Source organism: Ranitomeya imitator, chromosome 1 (genome assembly GCF_032444005.1).
Source record: "Ranitomeya imitator isolate aRanImi1 chromosome 1, aRanImi1.pri, whole genome shotgun sequence".
Lineage (NCBI taxonomy): Eukaryota > Metazoa > Chordata > Amphibia > Anura > Dendrobatidae > Ranitomeya > Ranitomeya imitator.
The window spans coordinates 654,384,583-654,409,134 of record NC_091282.1 but is presented as its reverse complement, the minus strand read 5'-3'; the positions used below and the strand labels follow the sequence as shown (position 1 = coordinate 654,409,134).

Genomic DNA, 24,552 nt, shown 5'->3' with positions numbered 1-24,552 from the left:
GTAGATACTTTTCCCAGACAACCCCCAAGTAACGGATCCGTCAAAAAAACGGATCCGTTAGAACCGTTTTCTCAACAATTGTGACGGATCCGTCGATCCGTCACTATGTCTGAAGTGACTGACGTCAAACAACTGAAGTGTGAAAGAAGCCTAACGAGTCGTGCAATATGACTTAGGATAAAAACCAAATCTCAATTCGCAGACACGGTGTTTTGGGCTGTTGGCCAAAAAGCTTAAACATGCCGTCTGGAAAAGGCAGCCTTCAAACACGAGATAACTGGAGCAGATTGATCCTGTCGAGAGGTGCAGAAGTCTCATTGACAGTTACAGGAATCGTTTGATTGCAGTGATTGCTTTAAAAGGTTATACAACAAAATATTAAGTTAAGGGTACCATCATTTCTGTCCAGGCCTGTTTCATGAGTCTTATTTTTTTTTTAATTCTGTGGAAGCATGGTTGAAAAGCAATGTCTGACTTTCATTTGTTAATTTTCATAGATTTTTTTTATTTATTATTACTTTTGTCAGATTCAAATTATTTCTATGACCTTTGTGGGTTCTTCTGTCATTAAACGTGGGGTACCAACAATTTTGGCTACATGTGTAAGATACAATGCTGTGTCTCTACAATGACCAATGGGCACTAGGGACTGAGGCTGGAGCAACACGTCCATCTTGAACTGTCCTCCCACTTCTCCTCCTGCTCCCTCTTTGATCGGTTACAATCAGGCTTCCGTTCCCATCACTCAACTGAAACTGCCCTAACTAAAGTCACCAATGACCTACTAACTGCCAGGAGCAAGCGACACTACTCTGTCCTCCTTCTCCTGGACTTGTCTTCTGCCTTTGACACTGTTGACCACTCCCTTTTGCTACAAATCCTCTCATCCCTTGGCATCACAGACTTGGCCCTCTCCTGGATCTCGTCATATCTGACAGACCGAACATTCAGTGTCTCCCTCCCCCACACCACCTCCTCACTTCGCCCCTTGTCAGTCGGTGTTCCTCAAGGCTCTGTTCTAGGACCCCTACTCTTCTCCATCTACACTTTCGGCCTGGGACAGCTCATAGAATCCCACGGTATGCAGTACCATCTCTACGCCGACGACACGCAGATCTACCTCTCCGGACCTGACCTTTCCTCCTTGCTTACCAAAATCCCGCACTGTCTGTCTGCCATTTCAGCCTTCTTTTCTGCTCGCTTTCTACAACTGAACATGGACAAAACAGAATTCATCATCTTTCCCCCATCTCACTCTACCCCTCCACCACATCTATCCATCAATGTCAATGGCTGCTCACTATCCCCAGTCCCACACGCCCGGTGCCTCGGGGTGATCCTCGACTCTGCCCTCTCTTTCAAGCCACATATCCAAGCCCTTGCCTCCTCCTGTCGTCTCAAACTCAGAAATATTTCCCGGATCCGTGCTTTCCTTGACCGCAACACTGCAAAAACGCTAGTGCATGCCCTTATCATCTCCCGCCTCGACTACTGCAACCTCCTACTCTCTGGACTCCCCTCTAGCACTCTGGCACCACTCCAATCCATCCTACACTCTGCTGCCCGACTAATCCACCTGTCCCCCCGCTATTCCCCAGCCTCTCCCCTGTGTCAAGCCCTTCACTGGCTTCCTATCGCCCAGAGACTCCAGTTCAAAACCCTCACACTGACATACAAAGCCATCCACAACCTGTCTCCTCCATACATCTGTGACATGGTCTCCCGGTACCTACCTACACGCGACCTCCGATCCTCGCAAGACCTCCTTCTCTACTCCCCTCTCATCTCTTCTTCCCATAACCGCATCCAAGACTTCTCCCGTGCTTCCCCCATACTCTGGAACTCTCTACCCCAACACATCAGACTTGCGCCTACCATAGAAACCTTCAAAAAGAACCTGAAGACTCATCTCTTCCGACAAGCCTACAGCCTGCAGTGATCCTCAACCTACTGAACAGCCGCACAGCCAGCTCTTCCCTCTCCTAGTGTATCCTCACCCACCCCCTGCAGACTGTGAGCCCTCGCGGGCAGGGTCCTCCCTCCTTATGTACTCGTGTGCCTTGTTATCTGCTCATGTTTAATGTAATTGTCTATATTTGCCCCGTATTCACATGTAAAGCGCCATGGAATAAATGGCGCTATAAAAATGTATAATAATAATAATAATAAAATGGCCACTGGCTACAAGGGACTAAGGCATGACCACTGGGCACTAAGAAATGATAATATTGGTTCATATTTGGAGGTTTTGATTTAATGCAATTCTGATCGAATAATGGGAAATACTCTCAAAGAGAAGATTGGTGTTATAATCAGGAACCCTTCCAAAAACACTAAATAAGATTTATTTGTGTAAGACTATCTAGACCACAAATATGGGATACATTTATCCAATTGTAAGGGTCATTTGAAACATATTAACTATAAGCAGATTATGAAGCGTCCAATTTCCCTGCAGCACCATAGGTGAAATTAAGGAAGTGTCAATGCCCTGAAAGTGATTTCACAGGGGATTACTCTAGAGTGGTCCTGGCGTTGTGGCACATCTGTGGCCATCTAGTTAGATAGGTAAGAGAGAATATGTGCAATGCTAATGTAGATGAGTCACTGAAGTAATGAAATGGCCACTAAAGGGCAGCCATGACATATCATGGCCGTACAGCTTATCCGTATACTCTGAAGTACGGGCTGTCTAAGGTGTCATTTCCAACAGGTAGGACAGATAGTTAATTAAGTACATATATGTGTGATAATTGTATTTATTGTAACCTTTAGTTTAAATAATCATTATTTACTGGGTTCAGCTCTTTTACTGTAAGGATTCTTTTCACTCAGAGCAGACTACCTGTTACCATCTTCAACAGAAATGGTAATGCCATCACCATAAAGGCCCGGAAGGGCAAAAATGGGACACAGTTCATTACCTACAAGTTGAACCAGGTTGGTCGAGTTCAATCTGTGCCACGCGTTTATACCTCATTTACAAATAGATACAAAATCAGATGCCCTCATAAATTTAAAGAACGACTCTGGCAATACAGGACAAAGTCACTTTATTTACAGATTTAAATACAATTATTGTACTTTTATTCCAGTATTGCTCCTGTCCGCTTCGTCACCACTCTCCCCAAGAAATATATAGTTGGAGACAGATCTTTGGTAGGTGGTAGAGAAGTTGAGATTTCATGTGATGTCACACACACCCCCAAGACACCATTCTGTGTCCCAAATATACACATATGAAACTAAGGTTTGAAACCCGTCACCATTGATGAGGATCAAATGAGGTTTACAAAGCTGACCAGAGGAATACATATGAGTTTACCAGTAGCTGTTGTACCCCAAAGCTGGCTAAAAAAAAAATGGTGGACTGGACCACAAAATGGCTTTTTTCCAATAGTTTGGTAAATGAGGGGTAAACTTTAAGACAATCAGTGGCAGTGTTACCAAAGAAGTAGGTCAGTGGAGTTATGAGACACACGCAGAGGAACGATGTATATAACAAGGACATATAGGGAAGGGGAGAGATCCATAGATGAGATGTAAAGAAATAAAGTCCCAAAAACGCGGGCAAAAATGTGACATGGACACCACCTACAGGATGAACCAGGTTGGACCAGGTTTTGGGACACATAATATTTATTAGGCAGACTTCTTCTTCTTTCGACCTGTCAAGAGGAAATAGAAAAACTTTACGTTTTCAGTCAGGGTATGCTACACTTCCACTTTTAATAGTAATTGTTTCAAGTAATAACCACTGTGACTGAGGTGAGACCATTGGGTACCAAGGACTGAGGCGTGACCACTGGTCCCTAAAGACTGAGGCGTGACCACTGGTCCCTAAAGACTGAGGCGTGACCACTGGTCCCTAAGGACTGAGGCTTGACCACTGGTCCCTAAGGACTGAGGCGTGATCACTGGTCCCTAAGGACTGAGGCATGACTACTGGACACCAATGACTGAGCTATTACGTGACCAATGGACCAAAATGTGACAACTTGGCACTAGGGAAACTGGTATTGTTTTGTTTTTTCTTGGAGAATGGACAGGAAAAGTCATCAAGAGCAAGAGATGCTCTTTATATCTGTTCTCAGCTCTGGCCAAGAGAGGAGGATTCTGAGTGCTATATCTTCCAGAAACTCCTAAAAATCTTTTTTTCTGTACTGGACTCTGGAGGCTTATCTTATATTGGTTATAGCAATAAAACTTTTCAGAAGAATTAAACTTACGTGTCTCCAGATTTCTAGTGATGGCATTTGAAGCTCGGGCTCTTGGTCCTTGTTGTGTAAAATGGTACCCAAAGCGTATAACAGAAGTACAGTTCTCCAGCATGGAAGCCATCTCCATCTCTACAGTGTCTCCAAGATTTTGGTGCTGCAGAAAATGGGAAGAAGAAAATACCATGATCAGAGGTGAAGGAGGACTTTTCCACATCCAAGACTTTAATATAAACTGCTGAATGAGTTATTTGAGAACTGAACATAAACAGGTCATCAACGTATAATTGGTTGGGGTGTCAGTTTTTGGGATAGCCAAAGATTAGTCAGGAGAAGGAACTTCATAGGTTGAAAACCAACTATTCTACATTGTGGTTCCAGTCTTGAGGGTCACCAATGATCAACCCAGTGAAGAACCCCTGCTGGTCAGCCACCCATTCACTCAAATATTTGGGGTATTAGTCTTGATGGACATCAATGATTAGCCAAGCAACGTACCTCTGGTGGTCAATCACCCAATCAAACATTGAGGTTCTAGTCTTGACAGTTATCAATGATCAATCCAATGAAGAACCTCTGGTGAAAAAACACCAACTCAAAGTTCTAGTCTTCACAGTCACGAATGATCAGTCCAGTGAACAATCTCAGGTGGCCAAACCGTGACAAATCAAACATTGGGGTCCCAGTCTTGATGGTCTCCTATTATTTGTCTGGTGGGGGAGTTGACTATTAGGGGGTTCATCACTAAACATTAATGACCTATTGAATGGATAGGTCGTCAACATGTTTTCCCACAGAACACTTTACGATGCCTCAGCTATGGGACCCAGTTCAACTATTTGAATTAAAACAAGTATTTGGGTCAGGCTTAAAGATTCAGGCTTCAAAAACCGTTCAAAACCAATTGAGTAAAGTTTTACCTGGTTATCCACCTTTAGTTCAGTCAACGTAGAATTATTTTTCATGGCCTGAATTACGGCCAACATTCCTGCACTAGAAATAAAGTTTGACTCGATGTTTAAGGTCTCCAGAGTCTTATTTTCCTTGATCATCTCAGCCACAGCCTGTGGAGAACCAGAGCATTGTTAGGTGAGAGTAGATGGAAGGAGCAGACATTCTCACTTTTGGGTGCAACACAGTAGACACAACTCTGCAGTCAGTCCCAAATATGTCCCAATTGAGGGTCAGGTCAATATGGAGATAAACTAAAAAATGAGAATGACTTGGAGGTTATCCACATTATTACAATCATTTTTTTCTAATTTGCAGACTGCACAAACAGATTTTACAACGCAATGATGTTCAAGTTGGGCATTACCAAGTATGCAGACACATGGATAGGTTAGGAATCACTGAGATCACTATTATAGTATCCACTTATGTTGCACTTTTCCAAAATATGACGAGAGAAGGTGGTGCTTTGTCCAGTGGGATAGAAAAGTGGTCTTGATATTTTTGACCACCTTTGAGCTGATTTTAGTGCCCTTTCCCCATCTTGATAGCTCCACTGCCACATCGTTGAGTTTAAGAAAGGGAGGGAAATGGTGGTTTGGTTCAGCACTACCACAGGTCATGAGGTGATGTATCACTGGGGTAATTGTAGCAAGAACTTTACTCATTGCTACGAGTTTAGGAGCCAGTCTAGCTCCTTCATCAGGCAAGCATAAATACCCATGATTTATATACTCCTCTAAAATGTTCTCAAATTCAGCTCAAGATTGGTTGGCAAATTAGCTGCCACCTATGCTGTGCTCCGCCTTAGGAGTAGCAAAAAATAGGGGTAAAAAAACACAATCTAAAAATAATCTGTCAAGGTGCACAAAAGCTTACTGGGATTTTTTTCCCCTTCTAGTGGTGTTTGCTTTTTTAGTTTCCTTTTATTTGTTTTTCTTTACAGTTTACATTTTGATGCTTGATCTTATCTAACCCGTATTGCCAATACATTCATACAAACCCACAGGGTTGAGTGTCGCCAATTTGAATATCCAATAAGACTCTTTATTGATCAATATTTACATTCTATTTGGGATGCTTTCATGAATTTGTTCCAGAATAATTATTTTCAGATTGGTGGGATGCCTATTGGGTTCCATAAGGAAATGTCTGGTTAGGCCATGACTTACATTGCCTATTTTGATCTTATGCCTGTGTCCGTTCATCCTATTGTGCTATTTACAACTGCACTCAATTAGGTTAGTTACGAAATCAGAGTTTAAGTCTACATAATGTTTAATGGGAAACGCTTCTCCCGTAGAGTTGGAGGAAAAGGACTTGTCTCCATGTGTGATCATCCTGCAACAAAGACAGCTCCTTGTATTGCACCAGTAGCACCTGGGGGTCTTTGAAGACCTAGAAAGGGACCAGGAATGTGACTGTATGGATCTTGGTTTGCTTGGTGCTATACGGTTTTATAAATTCATGTTTCTGCGAAAAATGATGTTGGGTGAGGATATTCCCTGATAGTATTGGATCATTCAACAAAAGCATACAGAATGTAGATAAGACCTGTCTTATCTTGTTGTGGGACTGATTATAGGTCGTGATGAAACTGTATTTGATTTTATTATCTAGTTCTCTCTTCTTCCCTACTGGACTGGCACGTTTCTTGGGTTGTCCCAAGCAATCATTCTGGCATAACCGTGACGTTTGTTTAAAAGCATCATTCAATAGTCTAATGGGGTAACGTTTAGCTTTGAGGAATTCTGTGTTTGTGGTGCAATTCTTCCGTATTCTCCTATATAGTCCAGAATCCATTGGCCGCTATGGAAATCAAGATAACTGTTTACAGCAACACTTTTGAAAAAAAAAGTGGAGGTGCGAATGTCATCATGATCGCCTTTGTAGATGTTTAGATATTAGATGATGAACAATTGTGTGACAACTTGAGGCCCCAGTTATTGTTGGGCTCCATTACAAAGGATTCAGCTTATTTTGATGTACTTGTCCATATAATGTACAGGTCATCTAGGAATCTCTTATACTAGTGGATGTGGCCCACCGGCAGAGGGGGGAAGCTAAGCAATTTCCTATCTATTGCTGTTAGAGTAGGACTGTCAAGTGTGAGGACCCTTGACGTGGGTTGCCAGCTTAAGTATTGTAATATTAACTAATACCTTACATATTTTGATATGTTCTTGTGCACTTTTTTTACTTTTACTTTTTGAGGTGCAGTTGGGCCCTGATGGTAAGTTGTGGCCTCTGTTCACACGGGACGCATTACAGTTAGCACTGGGCAGCCCGCCACATGGTGTTACTAATAGGCTAGGATCCAGTTGCTTTGCATACTCTGTGTGAACACTGCTGCGAATTATTTATTTGCACTGGTGTGCAAAGCGGACAATCCCTGGTTGTAGGCTGGCTGCCTCATTGGTATTACCGCACCTGTGCAGTCGCCATCTTTACTTGGGCCCGCTGCACCATGATAGTGCATTTGATTCAAGGCCTAGACAGGTAAGCACCTTTGCCTGTTTTTTTGGTGTTTTTCTAGTATAGTGGAGAATTTTGCCTCTTTTTCCTCCTTTTGTGATATTTCCTCCTATCTTCTGTCAGAGCATCCTTACACGTCGTCACTCCTCATTATAGAAATCATTATAAACTTGGTGACCCTTTGATATGAATATGTTATTCTGTAAATTTACCGTCATTAACTGCACTAATGGATCTTGAAATGACCCAACTTTTTCTTTCAGACACAGAAAGAGATCACACTTAACACATCACCATTATGGGCTGACTAATGTACATAATGGGCGGAAGACAAATTTACAAAGTGGCCCATTTTCGGAGCTTGTTCCGGTCATTACATTATGTGCTGCGCTTTACGCCTTTTTGTGTTGCTGCAGTTCTGCGCTGCCATCTAGAGGTCGTGTCTCAGTATCGTAGGTGAAGTTGTAGATTTCGTCACATGCACAGAAACGTAATTGTATAACTGCGTTGATTTTGGGAGGCAGATCACCCAATAAAAATTGTCTATTGGACCAAACGGAAGCAGACATAACGCAATTATAATTGAGGTCCTTAAAGGGGGCTTTTCATTTTTTGAAACTTTATGCCAACTATCCAAACTTGGTATAATAAACATTTTTCTAAATAACATTCATTAATAAAAAAAAGAAATGTACTCTTCTGCAGCTAACGCATCTGGTCACCTGATGTTGCGCTTTTACTTGCAGTAAACCCGTGCTGTCATTGAGTGTCACATGACCGCTCATGCTCTCCCCTCCCGGCCAATCAAATGATGAAGGTGGAGTTGGCAGAGAGAAAGAGGACCAGGGTGGATCGAACTCTGCATAATGGGGTGGAACAGACTTCACAAAGACTTACATAGGCCACCGGATCATTACTGCGAGTAGCTACTAAACTCAGCTGCTTTACATGCGTGTTCGCTTTCATGGCTTCACAAATCCCCTTTAATGTCGGTATGGGAATGTCCTGCAAATGAAAGGCACAAAATAAACATAAACGAGCTCCCTTTAAATTCAGGCCACAATTTAGGGTCTAAAGCTCTCTATATTCTGTGTAGGGGTAATTACATGGATATTATTTAGATTCACTTCCACCAGGTCTGATGCGTTGCTCTTGATCTTCTGCAGTGTTTCTTCCACGTTGGTTGGATTTGGGGGCTCGTCGGGGATGGTCTTATATTTGTCCGGTTGTACAACGCCTGTAAGAAACAAGTACAGATGTCACAATGATAAGGGTCATATTAAAGGAACGAGTTCCCATTCTATAGGTCCATATTACGTTAATGAGGTCAACTGTAATGGCATAAGGTCTCTCTCATGCAGGGTTGGAGCTCCGCACAACATCTTCCTGACCTGAAGCGACCATTTCCACCAGACTCCACTTCCCTTTTGGCCGACTCCTACATCCTACCTCTTGCCAAATAATGCAGAAGATGCTCAGACAGCCACATGGTCACCATCTCTGCCTTCTCCTCTGTGCCTTGGGTGCTTCTTAAAGTCCAAAAATTATGGGAACTCACAATTATTGGCCACAATTTTGTAAGAAGCAAATTGACTTGCTCGTAAATTTAGTCACAATGTTCTAGACATTAACATTTCGAGATCATGACTTTTACTTACTGTTGATGCCCTCTTTATTAATAATGATTCCAGAAGTGATTGCGTCGTAATACTGCTTGTTACTCATCAATGTATACATCCCCAAGATGGCTGCGACAGAAAAATACATGCAGTAAGTCAGTAATAGGTCCACATAGTGAGCTCTCCACCAACATTAGAAGCCATATATAGTAACAAAGTGCAAGAAAAACTAAATTCAGATTTGCATTGAGCATTGTTGTAATCTCTGACCCTAAGTAGCTGTGACTGATATATGAAAGTAACTACTTCTTTGGGAATCCATGATTTCCTAGGGAATATACTGGAAGGTCACATTATACCTCTTGGTGGCACCAAAGCTTGGTGACAAAAAAATGGTTATTATACCATGTCCTCATCCTGGATACACAGCGTAAGAAGATAGCCCCTCGGTCTCTCACTCTCCTATACTAAATATAGCACTTGACTCAAGTCCAAATCCCTGGAGTTCTGCTGACTGGAGGGAAAGGGTGCGGGTTCAGCTACTGGTGCAGAAGAAACATAACCCTCTAACAACTAAAAATCAGACTTACCCATGCTTATAAAATATACAGGAGTTTCCAGAGGACAAAAAAAAAAAAAAAGAGGAAGACTATCCTACGCCTGCCTGGAAGAGTTGACAAATTTCATATGTGCCACCAAAGTGCCTGGAACCCTCCCGGAAAGCTTGGAAAGTTGTGAAGACTAGTAATTAAGATGTCTCCCATACGTAGTGCACACCAACATGAGGGATTCCTGCTCCCCTCTCTCTACCTAGCTCATGAAGCAGCAAGAATCATGGATGAAATTACAAAGGAGCATTCAGCAGTGCAGCTGTGAGTCTTGTACTGGATGGAGATAAAAGCAGCAGCATGGAAGAAATTATATAGCAGTGCTGAGCAGTGTAGGTGTGAATACAGCACTGGATTGAGATAAAACACGTAATAGCAGTATCACAATGGAGAACATTATGCAGTAGTACTGAGCAGTGCAGCTGTGGGTACAGCACTAGGAGGAGATAAAATATTTAAATCGAAATCAGCAACAGGAATCATAATGTAGCTGTACTAACCAGTGTAATGGTGAATCCAGCATGATAAAACATTTACTCTAAAGCAGTGTTTCCCAAACTCCAGTCCTCACGGACCCCAACAGGTCATGTTTTCAGGATTTCCTTAGTATTGCACAGGTGATGGAAGTATCAGGAGTTCTCTCACTTGTGCAGCACTATGGAAATCCTGAAAAGATGACCTGTTGGGGTCCGTGAGGACTGGAGTTTGGGAAATACTGCTTTAAAGCATCAGCGTGCTGGACATTATACATGAATTCTGAACAGGTCATCTGTGCTTCTAGCACTGTGGTGAGATAAATACTTACTAGAAGAAGCAGCAGCACAAAGGAAATTATTCAGCAGTACTGAATAGTGTAGACATGTATCCAGCTTTGTATTGGGATAAAACACTTGCTAGAAAGCACCAGTATTTTTTTGTGTCTCTCTGCACCTCTCCTCCGACCTCCTAATCTTTAATAGGCAGCTGTAATCTGATCCATCAGTGAGGTGGCAGACAAATTTTAGCAGTTTTTAAAAATGAATGATGAGTTCGGAGTGCAGGGAAGGGAGAAGAAGTAGCTCATAAGCGGAGAAAGAATCAAAGTATCCGTTTTGATATGTCACAAAGTTTGTTATATTCGCTTTCATGAGTCCTGCAATAATTTGGTTCTGAAAAAGCCGATACAAGATGAGGATACAGTGTAGGGTTTTCATTTTATAGTTAGGCGTAAATCTCCATCACCATCACTCCTTTTTGATCAGGTTGACCTGTGCCAGATGACCAACTTGCTTTTTTTCTCACCAGATGTTATGAGTAAAAGATTTATGTAATCGTCTATGGGAGCGTTTTGCATAAGATGTTCATGAGATGGACATAGCTCCTCAATGAGGTCACGCTGAAGGTTCTAACACTTGAGTCTTAAGAGCTGGATCATAAAATGGATTATGACCTTCTGTATCACCATCTCAAATAATATCATGTACTCATCCAGCACAGATGTCCATATGTTTCAGAGTAACATGTTCCCAGGCCGAAGTGATCACAGAAAAAAAACATGATGTTGAGCAAAATTTAGGATGGTGACCTTTCTAACATGCATCAGGTGGCAACCAATGTCTTGTTATAATGTCAAGCCTTGTAATTGGTTATCACTCTAAGCAGGGGTGGGACTGTGATAGATGATTGGCTATAATTTAGGTCACGTTAGGTCACTGTACACACTAACGGATGAAGCTACTTGCCATTTTCCCACCAAATTTAACTCAAGAGGACACCAAAAATTATAAATTCAGTAGATATTAAGGATGAGAATATTGATTCTAAACAGAAATATTTTCTTTTAATTTTCCAAAATCCCCTCACGTGTCCATAAAGCCTCCCAATCTCACCTGCTGTGCTGGCATGATCTTCATACTTGGCCGATGCATCCTAGTCCTTTAAGTACGTCTAATGCCATTATTCCCTCACCCCACGTTTGGAAAAAAAGCTACAGAAATTTCGAATCTCGGTTTACAGAGGAGCCGATGTCATCTGCACGGCATCTTACCTGCAATGTCGCACATCTCAGCGTCGGTGGCATTGGCCAAAGCCTCTTCCAGCTCTGGTTCTAGAGTGATCTGCTCCTCTTTAGGAATTTCTCTTTTTGGATTTTTGGGGATGAAAGCTTTTCCTGTTGAGAAAATTAGAGGAAGACTTGATGTTTGGTCTGACACTAGTCTCTGGAGCGACTTTCAAAATTCTGATGGCCCCACAATGCAAAGCATTATAGAAGACATTCCAAACTGTAAGGCTATGTGCACACGTTGCAGAATTGCCGCGGACATTTCGGCGGCAATTCTGCAACTCCCTGCCACGGTAAATACGCATGCAGAATTGGCATGCGTATTCCCACTAAACACGAACGTTTTGCAAGCGTAATTAGCTTGCAGAATGCTAGGGTTTTCCAAGCGATCTGTAGCATCACTTGGAAAACTAACTGACAATGCCAATGCAGCATCAATAGTGAAAAGATATAATGTTAAAAATACTAAAAAAAATTTTAAAAATTGTGATATTCTCACCTTCCCAGGACCCCCAAAGCCTTCCCGCTCCTAGCGATGCTCCTGGCAGCTCCCGTTCCCAGTAATGCCTCGCTGCAATGACCCCAGATGACGTAGCAGTCTCGTGAGACATCTACGTGATCACAGGTCATTGTCGCAAGGCATTACTGGGAACGGGAGCATCGTGAGGAGTGGGAAGGCTGCGGGGGCCCCCGGAAGGTGAGAATATCACAATTTTTTTATTTTAATTCTTTTATTTTTAACAGGTATATGGTTCTCAGGGCCTGGAGGAGAGTCTCCTCTCCTCCACCCTGGGTACCAACCGTACATGATCCACTTACTTCCCGCATGGTGGGCATAGCCCCATGCGGGAAATAAGCGGATCAATGCATTCCTAAATGCAGCATATGCACAAAAAATGCGGAAAGCATTAAAAATGATAGGATATAATAATAATAATAATAATAATAATTTTATTTATATAGCGCCAACATATTCCACAGCGCTTTACAAATTATAGAGGGGATGCTTATGTAAGCTATTTTTTAGAGGTTTTTCGGTGGAAAACGGATGAAAAAACGCTAAAAAAACGCTAAAAATCCTGAACGTGTGCACATAGCCTTAAGGGGGTATATAATTAAAATGCACATTCCAGAGAGTTAACAGTAAATTAGCAGAGTTTTGAATGCAGCTCTGGAGGCATTTTGGATTGGATACATTACATAGATAAATACAGTGCCTTGTGAAAGTATTCGGCTCCCTGGAACTTTTCAACCTTTTCCCACATATCATGCTTCAAACATAAAGATACCAAATGTAAAATTTTGGTGAAGAATCAACAACAAGTGGAACACAATTGTGAAGTTGAACGAAATTTATAGGTTATTTAAAATTTTTGTGGAAATTCAATAACTGAAAAGTGGGGCGTGCAATATTATTCAGCCCCTTTAACTTAATACTTTGCTGCGCCACCTTTTGCTACGATTACAACTGCAAGTCGCTTGGGATATGTCTCTGTCAGTTTTGCACATCAAGAGACTGAAATTCTTGCCCATTCCTCCTTGGCAAACAGCTCAAGCTCAGCGAGGTTTGATGGAGATCATTTGTGAACAGCAGTTTTCAGCTCTTTCCACAGATTCTCGATTGGATTGAGGTCTGGACTTTGACTTGGCCATTCTAACACCTGGATACATTTATTTGTGAACCATTCCATTGTAGATTTTGCTTTATGTTTGGGATCATTGTCTTTTTGGAAGACAAATCTCAGTCCCAGTCTCAGGTCTTTTGCAGACTCAAACAGGTTTTCTTCAAGAATGATCCTGTATTTGGCTCCATCCATCTTCCCATCAATTTTAACCATCTTCCCTGTCCCTGCTGAAGAAAACAGGCCCAAACCATGATGCTGCCACCACCATGATTGACAGTGGGGATGGTGGGTTCAGGGTGATGAGCTGTATCGTTTGGCATTGTTGCCAAAAAGTTCGATTTTGGTTTCATCTGACCAGAGCACGTTCTTCCACATGTTTCAAAGCACAGACAGCCACCTCATGCTCTCTCCTGCTCCCACCTTCTAACACTTTCTCTGCTCCTTCTCACTGCTGGTGATATCTCTCCAAATCCTGGTCCTCCTCACCACATCACCACAGTCAGCTCTACCTCCCATCTACGCTCTATATCACAAATTTTCGTAACCTCTCTAACCTTATACCCATTCGCCCGGGCCCCGCTACCCCAGTCCCACTAACAGGAGCTCTGTGGAACTCGCTTGCTCTGTCTGCAACAAGCTTTCTTACATCCATTATATTTTTATTACTCACAAACTTTCCATCCTCACCATCACCGAAACCTGGCTCACCCATTCTGACAGAGCCTCTCCTGCTGCACTCTCCTATGGTGGCTTCCACCTTTCTCACAGACCCCGCCCCAGCAGCAAGCATGGCGGAGGAGTTGGTTTTCTCCTGTCTGATAACTGCTCCTTCACCCCAATTCCACTGCCACCCTCTGTTACCCTCTCTCCCTTTGAGGTGCACTCTGTGCGCATCTACTCCCCCTCCAACCTCCAACTGGTTGTCATTTACCGCCCCCCCCAGGGCCAGCCACCACCTTCTTTGACCACTTCACCACCTGGCTACTTCATTTCCTTTCTGCGGACATCCCCACTATCATCATGGGCGACTTCAACATCCCCATTGACACTTCCCTCTCAGCTGCCACTAAACTTCTCTCACTTCCTCCTTTGGCCTCACTCAATGGTCTTCTGCAGCCACCCACAAAGATGGCCACACATTGGACCTCATCTTCACCCGCCTCTGCTCCCTATCTAACCTCTGTAACTCACCTCTTCCTCTTTCTGACCACAATCTACTCACATTCTCTACCCTCTCCACTCCTTGTCTACAAATCCCACCCCACAAACTTGCACACTCTCGCAGAAATCTTAAACACCTCGATCTACACTCACTCTCTGAATCCCTCCTCCCTCTCACAGACATAAGTTCCCTACACAATGCGGATGATGCTCTATATAACACCACAATAGCTGCAGCTTTGGAATATCTTGCCCCTCTCACACATACCAAAACTCGCAAAATCAACAGACAGCCCTGGCACACCAGCCTGACCAAAGAACTGAGGCGAGCTTCCAGGGCTGCTGAGCGAAGATGGAAAAGATCCCACTCCAACAAGCACTTCATCGCATTCAAACAGTCCCTCACTACTTTCAAGACCACACTCACCACTGCAAAACAAACCTACTTCTCATCTCTCATATCCTCCCTGTCTCACAACCCTAAACAGTTATTCAACACTTTCAACTCTCTCCTCCGTCCCCCAGCACCTCATCCCTCCCCACTCATCTCAGCTGAAGACTTTGCCTCATTTTTAAAGCAGAAGATTGAGAAAATCAGAGACAGATTTAGTCGAAAACCCCCAGAGCCCTTCCTCCCAACTACCCAGCCCTCCACCTCCAAAACCAACTTCTCCACCATTACAGAAGATTGGCTCTCCACTCTACTCTCAAGATCGCATCTCACCACCTGTGCACTTGACCCGATCCCTTCCCACTTGATCTCAAACCTCGCCACAGTCTTCATCCCAACTCTAACCCATCTCTTCAACCTATCACTAACAACTGGTGTTTTCCCCTCAAGCTTTAAACATGCCTCAATCACACCGAACCTCAAAAAGCCCTCTCTTGACCCATCCTCTGTATCTAGCTATCGCCCTATATCACTTCTCCCCTATGCCTCAAAACTACTGGAACAACACGTCCATCTTGAACTGTCCTCCCATCTATCTTCCTGCTCCCTCTGCTTGCAATCAGGCTTCCGGTCACACCACTCCACTGAAACTGCCCTAACTAAGGTCAACAATGACCTATTAACCGCCAAGAGCAAGCGACACTACTCTATCCTCCTCCTCCTGGACCTGTCCTCTGCCTTTGACACAGTGGACCATTCCATATTACTACAGACCCTCTCATCCCTTGGCATCACAGACTTGGCCCTATCCTGGATCTCGTCACACCTAGCTGACTGAACATTCAGCGTCTCCCATTCACACACCACCTCCTCACCTCGCCCCCTATCTGTCGGAGTCCCACAAGGTTCAGTTCTAGGGCTCCTGCTCTTCTCCATTTACACTTTTGGCCTGGGACAGCTCATAGAATCTCACGGTTTTCAGTATCATCTCTATGCTGATGACACACAGATCTACATCTCTGGACCAGATATCACCACCCTACTAACCAGAATCCCTCAATGTCTATCTGCTATTTCATCCTTCTTCTCCGCTAGATTTCTAAAACTTAACATGGACAAAACAGAATTCATTGTCTTTCCCTGATATCATGCGACCCCCCCCAACGAACCTATCCATTACAGTAAATGGCTGCCCACTCTCCCCAGTCCCAGTGCCTCAGGGTAATCCTTAGTCCAAAAAAATGTGGTGCACTCTGTATCAAAGAGCGAAAGGTGCAGGCTGAACGGATAGTCAATATTTATAGAGAAGCAGGCGCACACATGAAACTTGGTTTATGAAAAAATTATGCTTTTATTTGTGCGTACAGTCATCACCAGGTGCTCAATAACGTATGAAGAGTTTGACGGACAGTTAAGTTAGGGTTAACGTTTCGACCAACCTTGGTCGAAACGTTAACCTTAACTTAATTGTCCGTCAAACTCTTCATACGTTATTGAGCACTCGGGGTAATCCTTGACACTGATCTCTCCTTCAAACCGCATATCCAAGCCCTTTCCATTTCCTGCCGCTTTCAACTCAAAAATATTTCACGGATCCGTACATTCCTAATCCAAGAATCTGCAAAAACCCTAGTCCATGCCCTCATCATCTCCCGCTTCGACTACTGTAACCTCCTGCTCTGTGGCCTCCCCTCTAACACTCTCGCACCCCTCCAATCTACTCTAAACTCAGCTGCCCGACTAATCCACCTGTCCCCCCCGCTATTCCCCAGCCTCTCCCCTCTGTCAATCCCTTCACTGGCTCTCCATTACCCAAAGACTCCAGTACAAAAGCCTAACCATGACATACAAGGCCATCCACAACCTGTCTCCTCCATACATCTGTGACCCCGTCCCCCGGTACTTTCCTGCACGCAACCTCCGATCCTCACAAGATTTCCTTCTCTACTCCCCTCTTATCTCCTCTTCCCACAATCACATACAAGATTTCTCGCGCGCATCACCCCTACTCTGGAATTCTTTAACACAACATATCAGACTTTCACCTACCATCGAAACCTTCAAAAAGAACCTGAAGACCTACCTCTTCCGTCAAGTCTACAACCTGCAGTAACCACCAATCGACCAAACCACTGCACAACCAGCTCTTTCCTCACCTACTGTATCCTCACCCATCCCTTGTAGATTGTGAGCCCTCGCAGGCAGGGTCCTCTCTCCTCCTGTACCAGTTGTGACTTGTATTGTTCAAGACTATTGTACTTGTTTTTATTATGTATACTCTTCCTCACATGTAAAGCGCCATGGAATAAATGGCGCTATAATAATAAATAATAATAATAATGTTTGGTGTGTCTCCCAGGTGGCTTATTGCAAACTTTAAATGACACTTTTTATGGATATCTTTGAGAAATGGCTTTCTTTTTGCCACTCTTCCATAAAGGCCAGATTTGTGCAGTGTACGACTGATTGCTGTCCTATGGACATACTGCCCCACCTCAGCTGTAGATCTCTGTAGTTCATCCAGAGTGATCATGGGCCTCTTGGCTGCATCTCTGATCAGTCTTCTCCTTGTTTGAGATGAAAGTTTAGAGGGACGGCCGGGTCTTGGTAGATTTGCAGTGGTATGATACTCCTTCCATTTCAATATGATAGTCTGCACAGTGCTCCTTGGGATGTTTAAAGTTTTGGAAATCATTTTGTATCCAAATCCGACTTTAAACTTCTCCACAACAGTATCACGGACCTGCCTGTTGTGTTCCTTGGTCTTCATGATGCTCTCTGTGCTTCAAAACAAAACCCCGAGACTATCACAGAGCAGGTACATTTATACGGAGACTTGAATACACACAGGTGGATTATATTTATCATCATTAGGCATTTAGGACAACATTGGATCATTCAGAGATCCACAGTGAACTTCTGGACTGAGTTTGCTGCACTGACAGTAAAGTAAATAATATTGCACGCCCCACTTTTCAGTTTTTGAATTTCCACAAAAATTTAAAATAACCAATAAATTTCGTTCAACTTCACAATTGTGTTCCACTTGTTGTTGATTCTTCACCAAAAATTTACATTTGGTATCTTTATGTTTGAAGCATGATATGTGGGAAAAGGTTGAAAAGTTCCAGGGGGCCGAATACTTTCGCAAGGCACTGTATATGCTGTAAAATCATTGCATTACAGCATGAACTGGTGGAGCGGGGAAGGGTCACTAAAATCAACAGTGCGAATATAGCCTGCACCTGTCTAAGCCTGCCCAGTGCTAAGGGGGAAGGGAACTGAAGGAAAGAAGCAGAAGCTACGCTCCACAACAGTACAAAAATACTTCGGCAAATTTTTGTTTGACTGATATACTAGAACGTTGCAGACGAGTCCGATAAAGGAATGCATTTTATTTACCCTTCTTCTCCCCAGTGTATGGGACAAGGTCTTCTCTCTCCTTTGCATCCAGGGCCTCCTTCTCCAGATGTTGTAGGAGGGCTTCTCTGTCCAGAGGACCCGTTGCGATCTTTTTGGTTTGGTCTTTTTGGCGCATCCCAGCCGGAAGGAGGATATTCTAGGATATCATAAATCTGTATGTGTTACATGTATTCCAAAAAAATAAAAAAATATGGTTTTATAATATAAATGTCCCACAACTCTTAGTGGCCACACAACTGTTACTCACACCACCTGACTATAGTTCATATAGAAAAATGGCACAAGCCATTCTCTCCATAAAGGGAATGGCAGGCACAGTACAGCATAGGGAACGTGCCTCGGACTGCGGAGCCCCTTATGGAAGAAGCTAATAGGAAACACCGTGCAGTGCCTATTCCCCCCTCCCATTACTCCCTCCAGGCGATGCACTAATTGGGACAACCAGCTGACCAACGGGAAGAAAAATGAAGGGGTGTCCAGCCACACCCACAAGGGTTAAATTCAGGTGCCCGGGGTCAGTACCTTCCTCTTTCTCCCCGGCTGACCCCCTGGAAGCTGTTGTCCCACCCTCCCTCTCTTACATATTCACTGTTGTCTTGTGCTGTTTGGATAAATGTGAAATTTATAATACTTTAAATTTAAAATTGATGATATTAATACTGTTGTTATTACGTCACAGCGGAAGTGTAGAGAGGGGCAAAGGTTCAAAGCCGCTCATTGGCTACCCGCCTGTCGATCGCAGACTGGGCCTTCGGCTGTGAGCTTGTTGCGAAATGTAATTGCCCCTCTCTTCTTATCAAATTAATAAACTGTGACCGACCTGTTGAACCCATCTAGGCCTGTTTGCGTTGTCTTTTTGGGATTGGTGGGAGGGGGGGGAAGGCACTGTTTACGACACACGGGTCTCCACAGCCACACCTGTGGCGACGTTTCAGAAGGCCTCAAAGAAAGAAGGAGGTCCCCTGAAACGTCACCACAGGTGTGCTTCCCTCATTGGTGATGAGTGTCTCTGCCCTCCTGTTCAATTACTGGAAGCACTCATAGTTACATAGTTACATAGTTATTAAGGTTGAAGGAAGACTATATGTCCATCTAGTTCAACCCATAGCCTAACCTAACATGCCCTAACATGTTGATCCAGAGGAAGGCAAAAAAAACCCATGTGGCAAAGAGTAAGCTCCACATTGGGGAAAAAAAATTCCTTCCCGACTCCACATACGGCAATCAGACTAGTTCCCTGGATCAACGCCCTATCAAGGAATCTAGTGTATATACCCTGTAACATTATACTTTTGCAGAAAGGTATCCAGTCCCCTTGTCCAGTTGCACATGAACAACCCACATCGAAGATCTGTCTGCAGATCTGAAGCTCGCTGGAGCCCGTATCGCAGTCTGGATGTATTGTTCACAGTGTTGAATATATGGTTAGAAAATTATTTGTATATTACACTGGATGAATAATTTTGATAAATTATGAAGAAAATTGTGCCATTTCTCTATATGTGTTCTATGTACAGCAGCATGTAAAAGTTTGGGCACCCCCTAGTTAAAATTACTGTTATTGTGAACAGCTTAGCAAGTTGAAGATTAAATAATCTCTAAATGGCCTAAAGTTAAAGATGAGACATTTCCTTTGTAGTTTAGTAAAAAAAAAATATTTTTATCTTTTACATTTTAAAAATTCTAAAAATGAAAAATTGCTGAAGCAAAAGTTTCGGCACCCTGCATGGTTAGTACCTAGTAGCACCCCTTTTCGCAAGTCTAAGCTTGTAAATGTTTTTTTTTGTAGCCAGACATGAGTCTTTCATTTCTTGTTTGAGGGATTTTCACCCATTCTTCCTTGGAGAATTATTCCAGCTCTGTGAGATTCCTGGGTTGCCTTGCATATGCACTGCTATTTTGAGGTCTAGCCACAGATTTTCAATCATGTTCATATCAGGGGACTGTGAGAGTCATTGTAAAACCTTCAGCTTGTGCCTTTGGAGGTCATCTATTGTGGATTTTGGTGTTTGTTTAGGATCATTATCCATTTGTACAAGCCATCCTCTTGCCTCTACCTGTGAAATATTCCCCATGCCATAGGCTGCAGCACAACCACAAAGCATTATTGATCCAACCCCATGCGTAATGGTTGTCAAGATGTTCTATTCCTGAAATTCTGTGCCTTTTTTCTCCACACATACCTTTGATCATTGTGGCCACAGAGTTCTATTTAAACCTTATCAGTCCACAGGATAAGTTTCCAAAATGCATCAGGCTTGTTTAGATGTTCTTTTGCATACTTCTGATGCTAAAATTTATGGTGAGGACGCAAGAGAGGTTCTTTTCTGATGGCTCTTTACATGAAGGCAATATTTGTGCAGGTGTCTCTGAACAGTAGAACAATGTACCACAACTCCAGAATCTGCTAAATCTTTCTGAAGGTCTTTTGAAGTCAAGCGAGGGTTGTGATTTGCCTCTCTAGCAATCCTATGAGCAGATCTCACTGAAATTTTGCTTGGTCTTCCAGACCTTATCTTGACCGCCACTGTTCCTGCTAGCTGCCATTTCTTAATTACATTTCGCACTAAGGAAAGGGCAACTTGAAAATGCATTGCTATCTTCTTATAGCCTTCTCCTGCTTTGTATTCATCCATCATTTTCATTTCAGAGTGCTAGGCCGCTGCTTAGAAGAACCCATGGCTGCTGTTTTTTGGTATACGTAAGAGGAGGCTGGGCTTTTATGAAGCTTGGAAATTTGAATCACCTGGCCTTCCCCAACGATGATAGTGAACAAGCCATAACCCTAACAGGCTAATTAAGGTCTGAAAGCTTGGTTAAAGTTCACTGAGTACACATATCTCCAAGGGTGCACAAACTTTGCATCTGTTCATTTTCAGTTTTTAAAGTTTTTAATTTTTAAAATCTAAAAAAGTAATTTCTAACTTTAGGCTTTTAGAGATCATATCATCTTCAACTTCACAATAACAGTAATTTTGATCAGGGGTGCCCAAATATTTACATGCCACTGTATGACAGAATCTCACCAATAATCTCCTAAAATAATAAAGGGCAAATGCGGTCACCATCGATAGCAAGATTACAGGTGCTTCTCACAAAATTAGAATATCATCAAAAAGTAATTTATTTCAGTTCTTCAATACAAAAACTGAAACTCATATATTATATAGAGTCATTACAAACAGTGTGATCTATTTCAAGTGTATATTTCTGTTAATGTTGATGATTATGGCTTACAGCCAAAGAAAACCCAAAAGTCATTATCTCAGTAAATTAGAATACTTTATAACACCAGCTTAAAAAATAATTTTAAAATCTGAGATGTTGGCCTACTGAAATGTATGTTCAGTAAATGCACTCAATACTTGGCCGGGCCTCCTTTTACATCAATTACTACATCAATGCGGTGTGACATGAAGGCGATCAGTCTGTTTCACTGCTGAGGTGTTATGGAAGCCCAGGTTGCTTTGATAGCAACCTTCAGCTCATTTAAATTGTTGGGTCAGGTGTCTCATCTTCCTCTTGACAATACTTCATAGATTCTCTATGGGGTTAAGGTCAGGTGAGTTTGCTGGCCAATCAAGCACAGTGATACTGTTGGTTTTAAACCAGGTATTGCTACTTTTGGCAGCGTGGACAGGTGCCAAGTCCTGCTGGAGAATTAAATTTCCATCTCCAAAAAGCTTGTCGACAGAGGGAAGCATGAAGTGCTCTAAAATTTCCTGGTGGATGGTTGCGCTGACTTTGGTCTTGATAAAACACAGTGGACCTACACCAGCAGATGACATGGCTCCCCAAACCATCACTGATTGTGGAAACTTCACACTAGACTTCAAGCAGCTTGGATTGTGCCTCTCCACTCTTCCTCCAGACTCTGAGACCTTGATTCAAATGAAATTCAAAATTTACTTTCATGTGAAAACAACACCTTGGACCACTGAGCAACAATCCAGTTATTTTTCTCCTTGGCCCAGGTAAGACGCTTCTGGCCTTGTCTATTGGTCATGAGTGGCTTGACACAAGGAATGCGACACTTGTAGCCCATGTCCTGGATACGTCTGTGTGTGGTGGCTCTTGATGCAATGACTCCAGGAGCAGTCCACTCCTTGTGAATGTCCCCCACGTTTTTGAATGGCCTTTTCTTAACAATCCTTTCAAGGCTGTGGTTATCCCGGTTGCTTGTGCACCTTTTTCTACCACACTTTATCCTTTCACTAAACTTTTCCTTAATATGCTTGGATGCAGCACTCAGAGAACAGCCAGCTTCTTTAGCAATGACCTTTTTGTGGCTTACCCTCCTTGTGGAGTGTGTCAATGAATGCCTTCTGGACATCTGTCAAGTCAGCAGTCTTCCCCATGATTATGGAGCCTACTGAAACAAACTAAGGGAATTTTTTAAACACTTAGGAAGCCTTTGCAGGTGTTTTTTGTTAAATATTCTAATTTATTGAGATACTGAATTTCGGCTTTTCATTGGCTGTAAGACATAATCATCAACATTAATAGAAATAAACACTTGGAATAGATCACTCTATTTGCAATGACTCTATATAATATAGGAGTTTCACTTTTTGTACTGAATATAACTGAAATAAATTAAGTTTTTGATGATATTCTAATTTTGTAGGAAGCACCTGCCTATGGTGGAGAAACCAGTCATAAATTCACATGTATTTAAAATACTACTATAATACTGCCTCTATGTGCAAGAATATAACTACTATAATACTGCTCCTATGTACAATAATATACCTACTATACTGACCACTATGTACAAAGATATAACTACGATAATACTGCCCCATTGTACAAGAATATAAGTACTATAATACTTCCCCCTATGTGCAAGAATATAACTACTATAATACTTCCCCCTATGTACAAGAATATAACTACTATAATACTGACCACTATGTAACAAAGATATAACTACTATAATACTGCCCCTTTGTACAATATTATAACTACTATAATACTGCTCCTATGTACAAAAATATAACTACTATAATACTTCCTCCTATGTACAAGAATATAACTACTATAATACTGACCACTATGTACAAAGACACACCGTAACTACTATAATACTGCCCCATTGTTCAAAAATGTAACTACTATAATACTGCCCCCCTATGTACAAGAAGATAACTGCTATAATACTGCCCCCATATTTACGAGAATATAACTACTATAATACTGCCCCCTTGTACAAGAATATACTATAATACTGCTCCTATGTACAAAAAAATAACTACTATAATACTTCCCCCTATGTATAAGAATATATCTACTATAATACTGACCACTATGTACAAAGGCATAACTACTATAATACTGCCCCTTTGTTCAAAAATGTAACTAAATAATACTGCCCCCCTATGTACAAGAATATAACTGCTATAATACTGCCCCCATATTTACGTACGAGAATATAACTACTATAATACTGCCCCCTTGTACAAGAATATAACTGCTATAATACTGCCCCCATATTTACGAGAATATAACTACTATAATACTGCCCCCTTGTACAAGAATATAACTACTATAATACTGCTCCTATGTACAAAAAAATAACTACTATAATACTTCCCCCTATGTATAAGAATATAACTACTATAATACTGACCACTATGTACAAAGGCATAACTACTATAATACTGCCCCTTTGTTCAAAAATGTAACTAAATAATACTGCCCCCCTATGTACAAGAAAATAACTGCTATAATACTGCCTCCATATTTACGTACGAGAATATAACTACTATAATACTGCCCCCTTGTACAAGAATATAACTACTATAATACTGCTCCTATGTACAAGAATATAACTACTATAATACTGCTCCTATGTACAAGAATATAACTACTATAATACTGCCCCTATGTGCAAGAATATAACTACTATAATACTGACCACTATGTACAAGAATATAACTACCCCCATATTTACGAGAATATAACTACTATAATACTGTCCCTATGTATAAGAATATAACTACTATAATACTGCTCCTATGCACAAGAATATAACTACTATA

The 24,552-nt window shown here is 42.2% G+C and overlaps 1 protein-coding gene across 2 annotated transcripts in view; it reads right to left on the bottom strand.

Moving 5' to 3' along the window:
* Nucleotides 1–3,036: 3,036 nt before the first annotated feature.
* TMOD4 (tropomodulin 4) overlaps nucleotides 3,037–24,552 on the bottom strand; it is a 46,412-nt gene continuing 24,896 nt past the window's right edge. For both annotated transcript variants that reach the window (XM_069728746.1, XM_069728747.1), the window contains exons 3-10: nucleotides 18,491–18,647; nucleotides 11,897–12,019; nucleotides 9,302–9,391; nucleotides 8,750–8,880; nucleotides 8,541–8,648; nucleotides 5,138–5,281; nucleotides 4,230–4,374; nucleotides 3,037–3,668 (exon numbers count right to left, since the gene is read on the bottom strand). In XM_069728746.1, coding sequence (XP_069584847.1) covers nucleotides 3,643–3,668; nucleotides 4,230–4,374; nucleotides 5,138–5,281; nucleotides 8,541–8,648; nucleotides 8,750–8,880; nucleotides 9,302–9,391; nucleotides 11,897–12,019; nucleotides 18,491–18,647 — 924 coding nt within the window. In that variant the 3' untranslated portion in view covers nucleotides 3,037–3,642. The remainder of the gene's footprint in view (nucleotides 3,669–4,229; nucleotides 4,375–5,137; nucleotides 5,282–8,540; nucleotides 8,649–8,749; nucleotides 8,881–9,301; nucleotides 9,392–11,896; nucleotides 12,020–18,490; nucleotides 18,648–24,552) is intronic.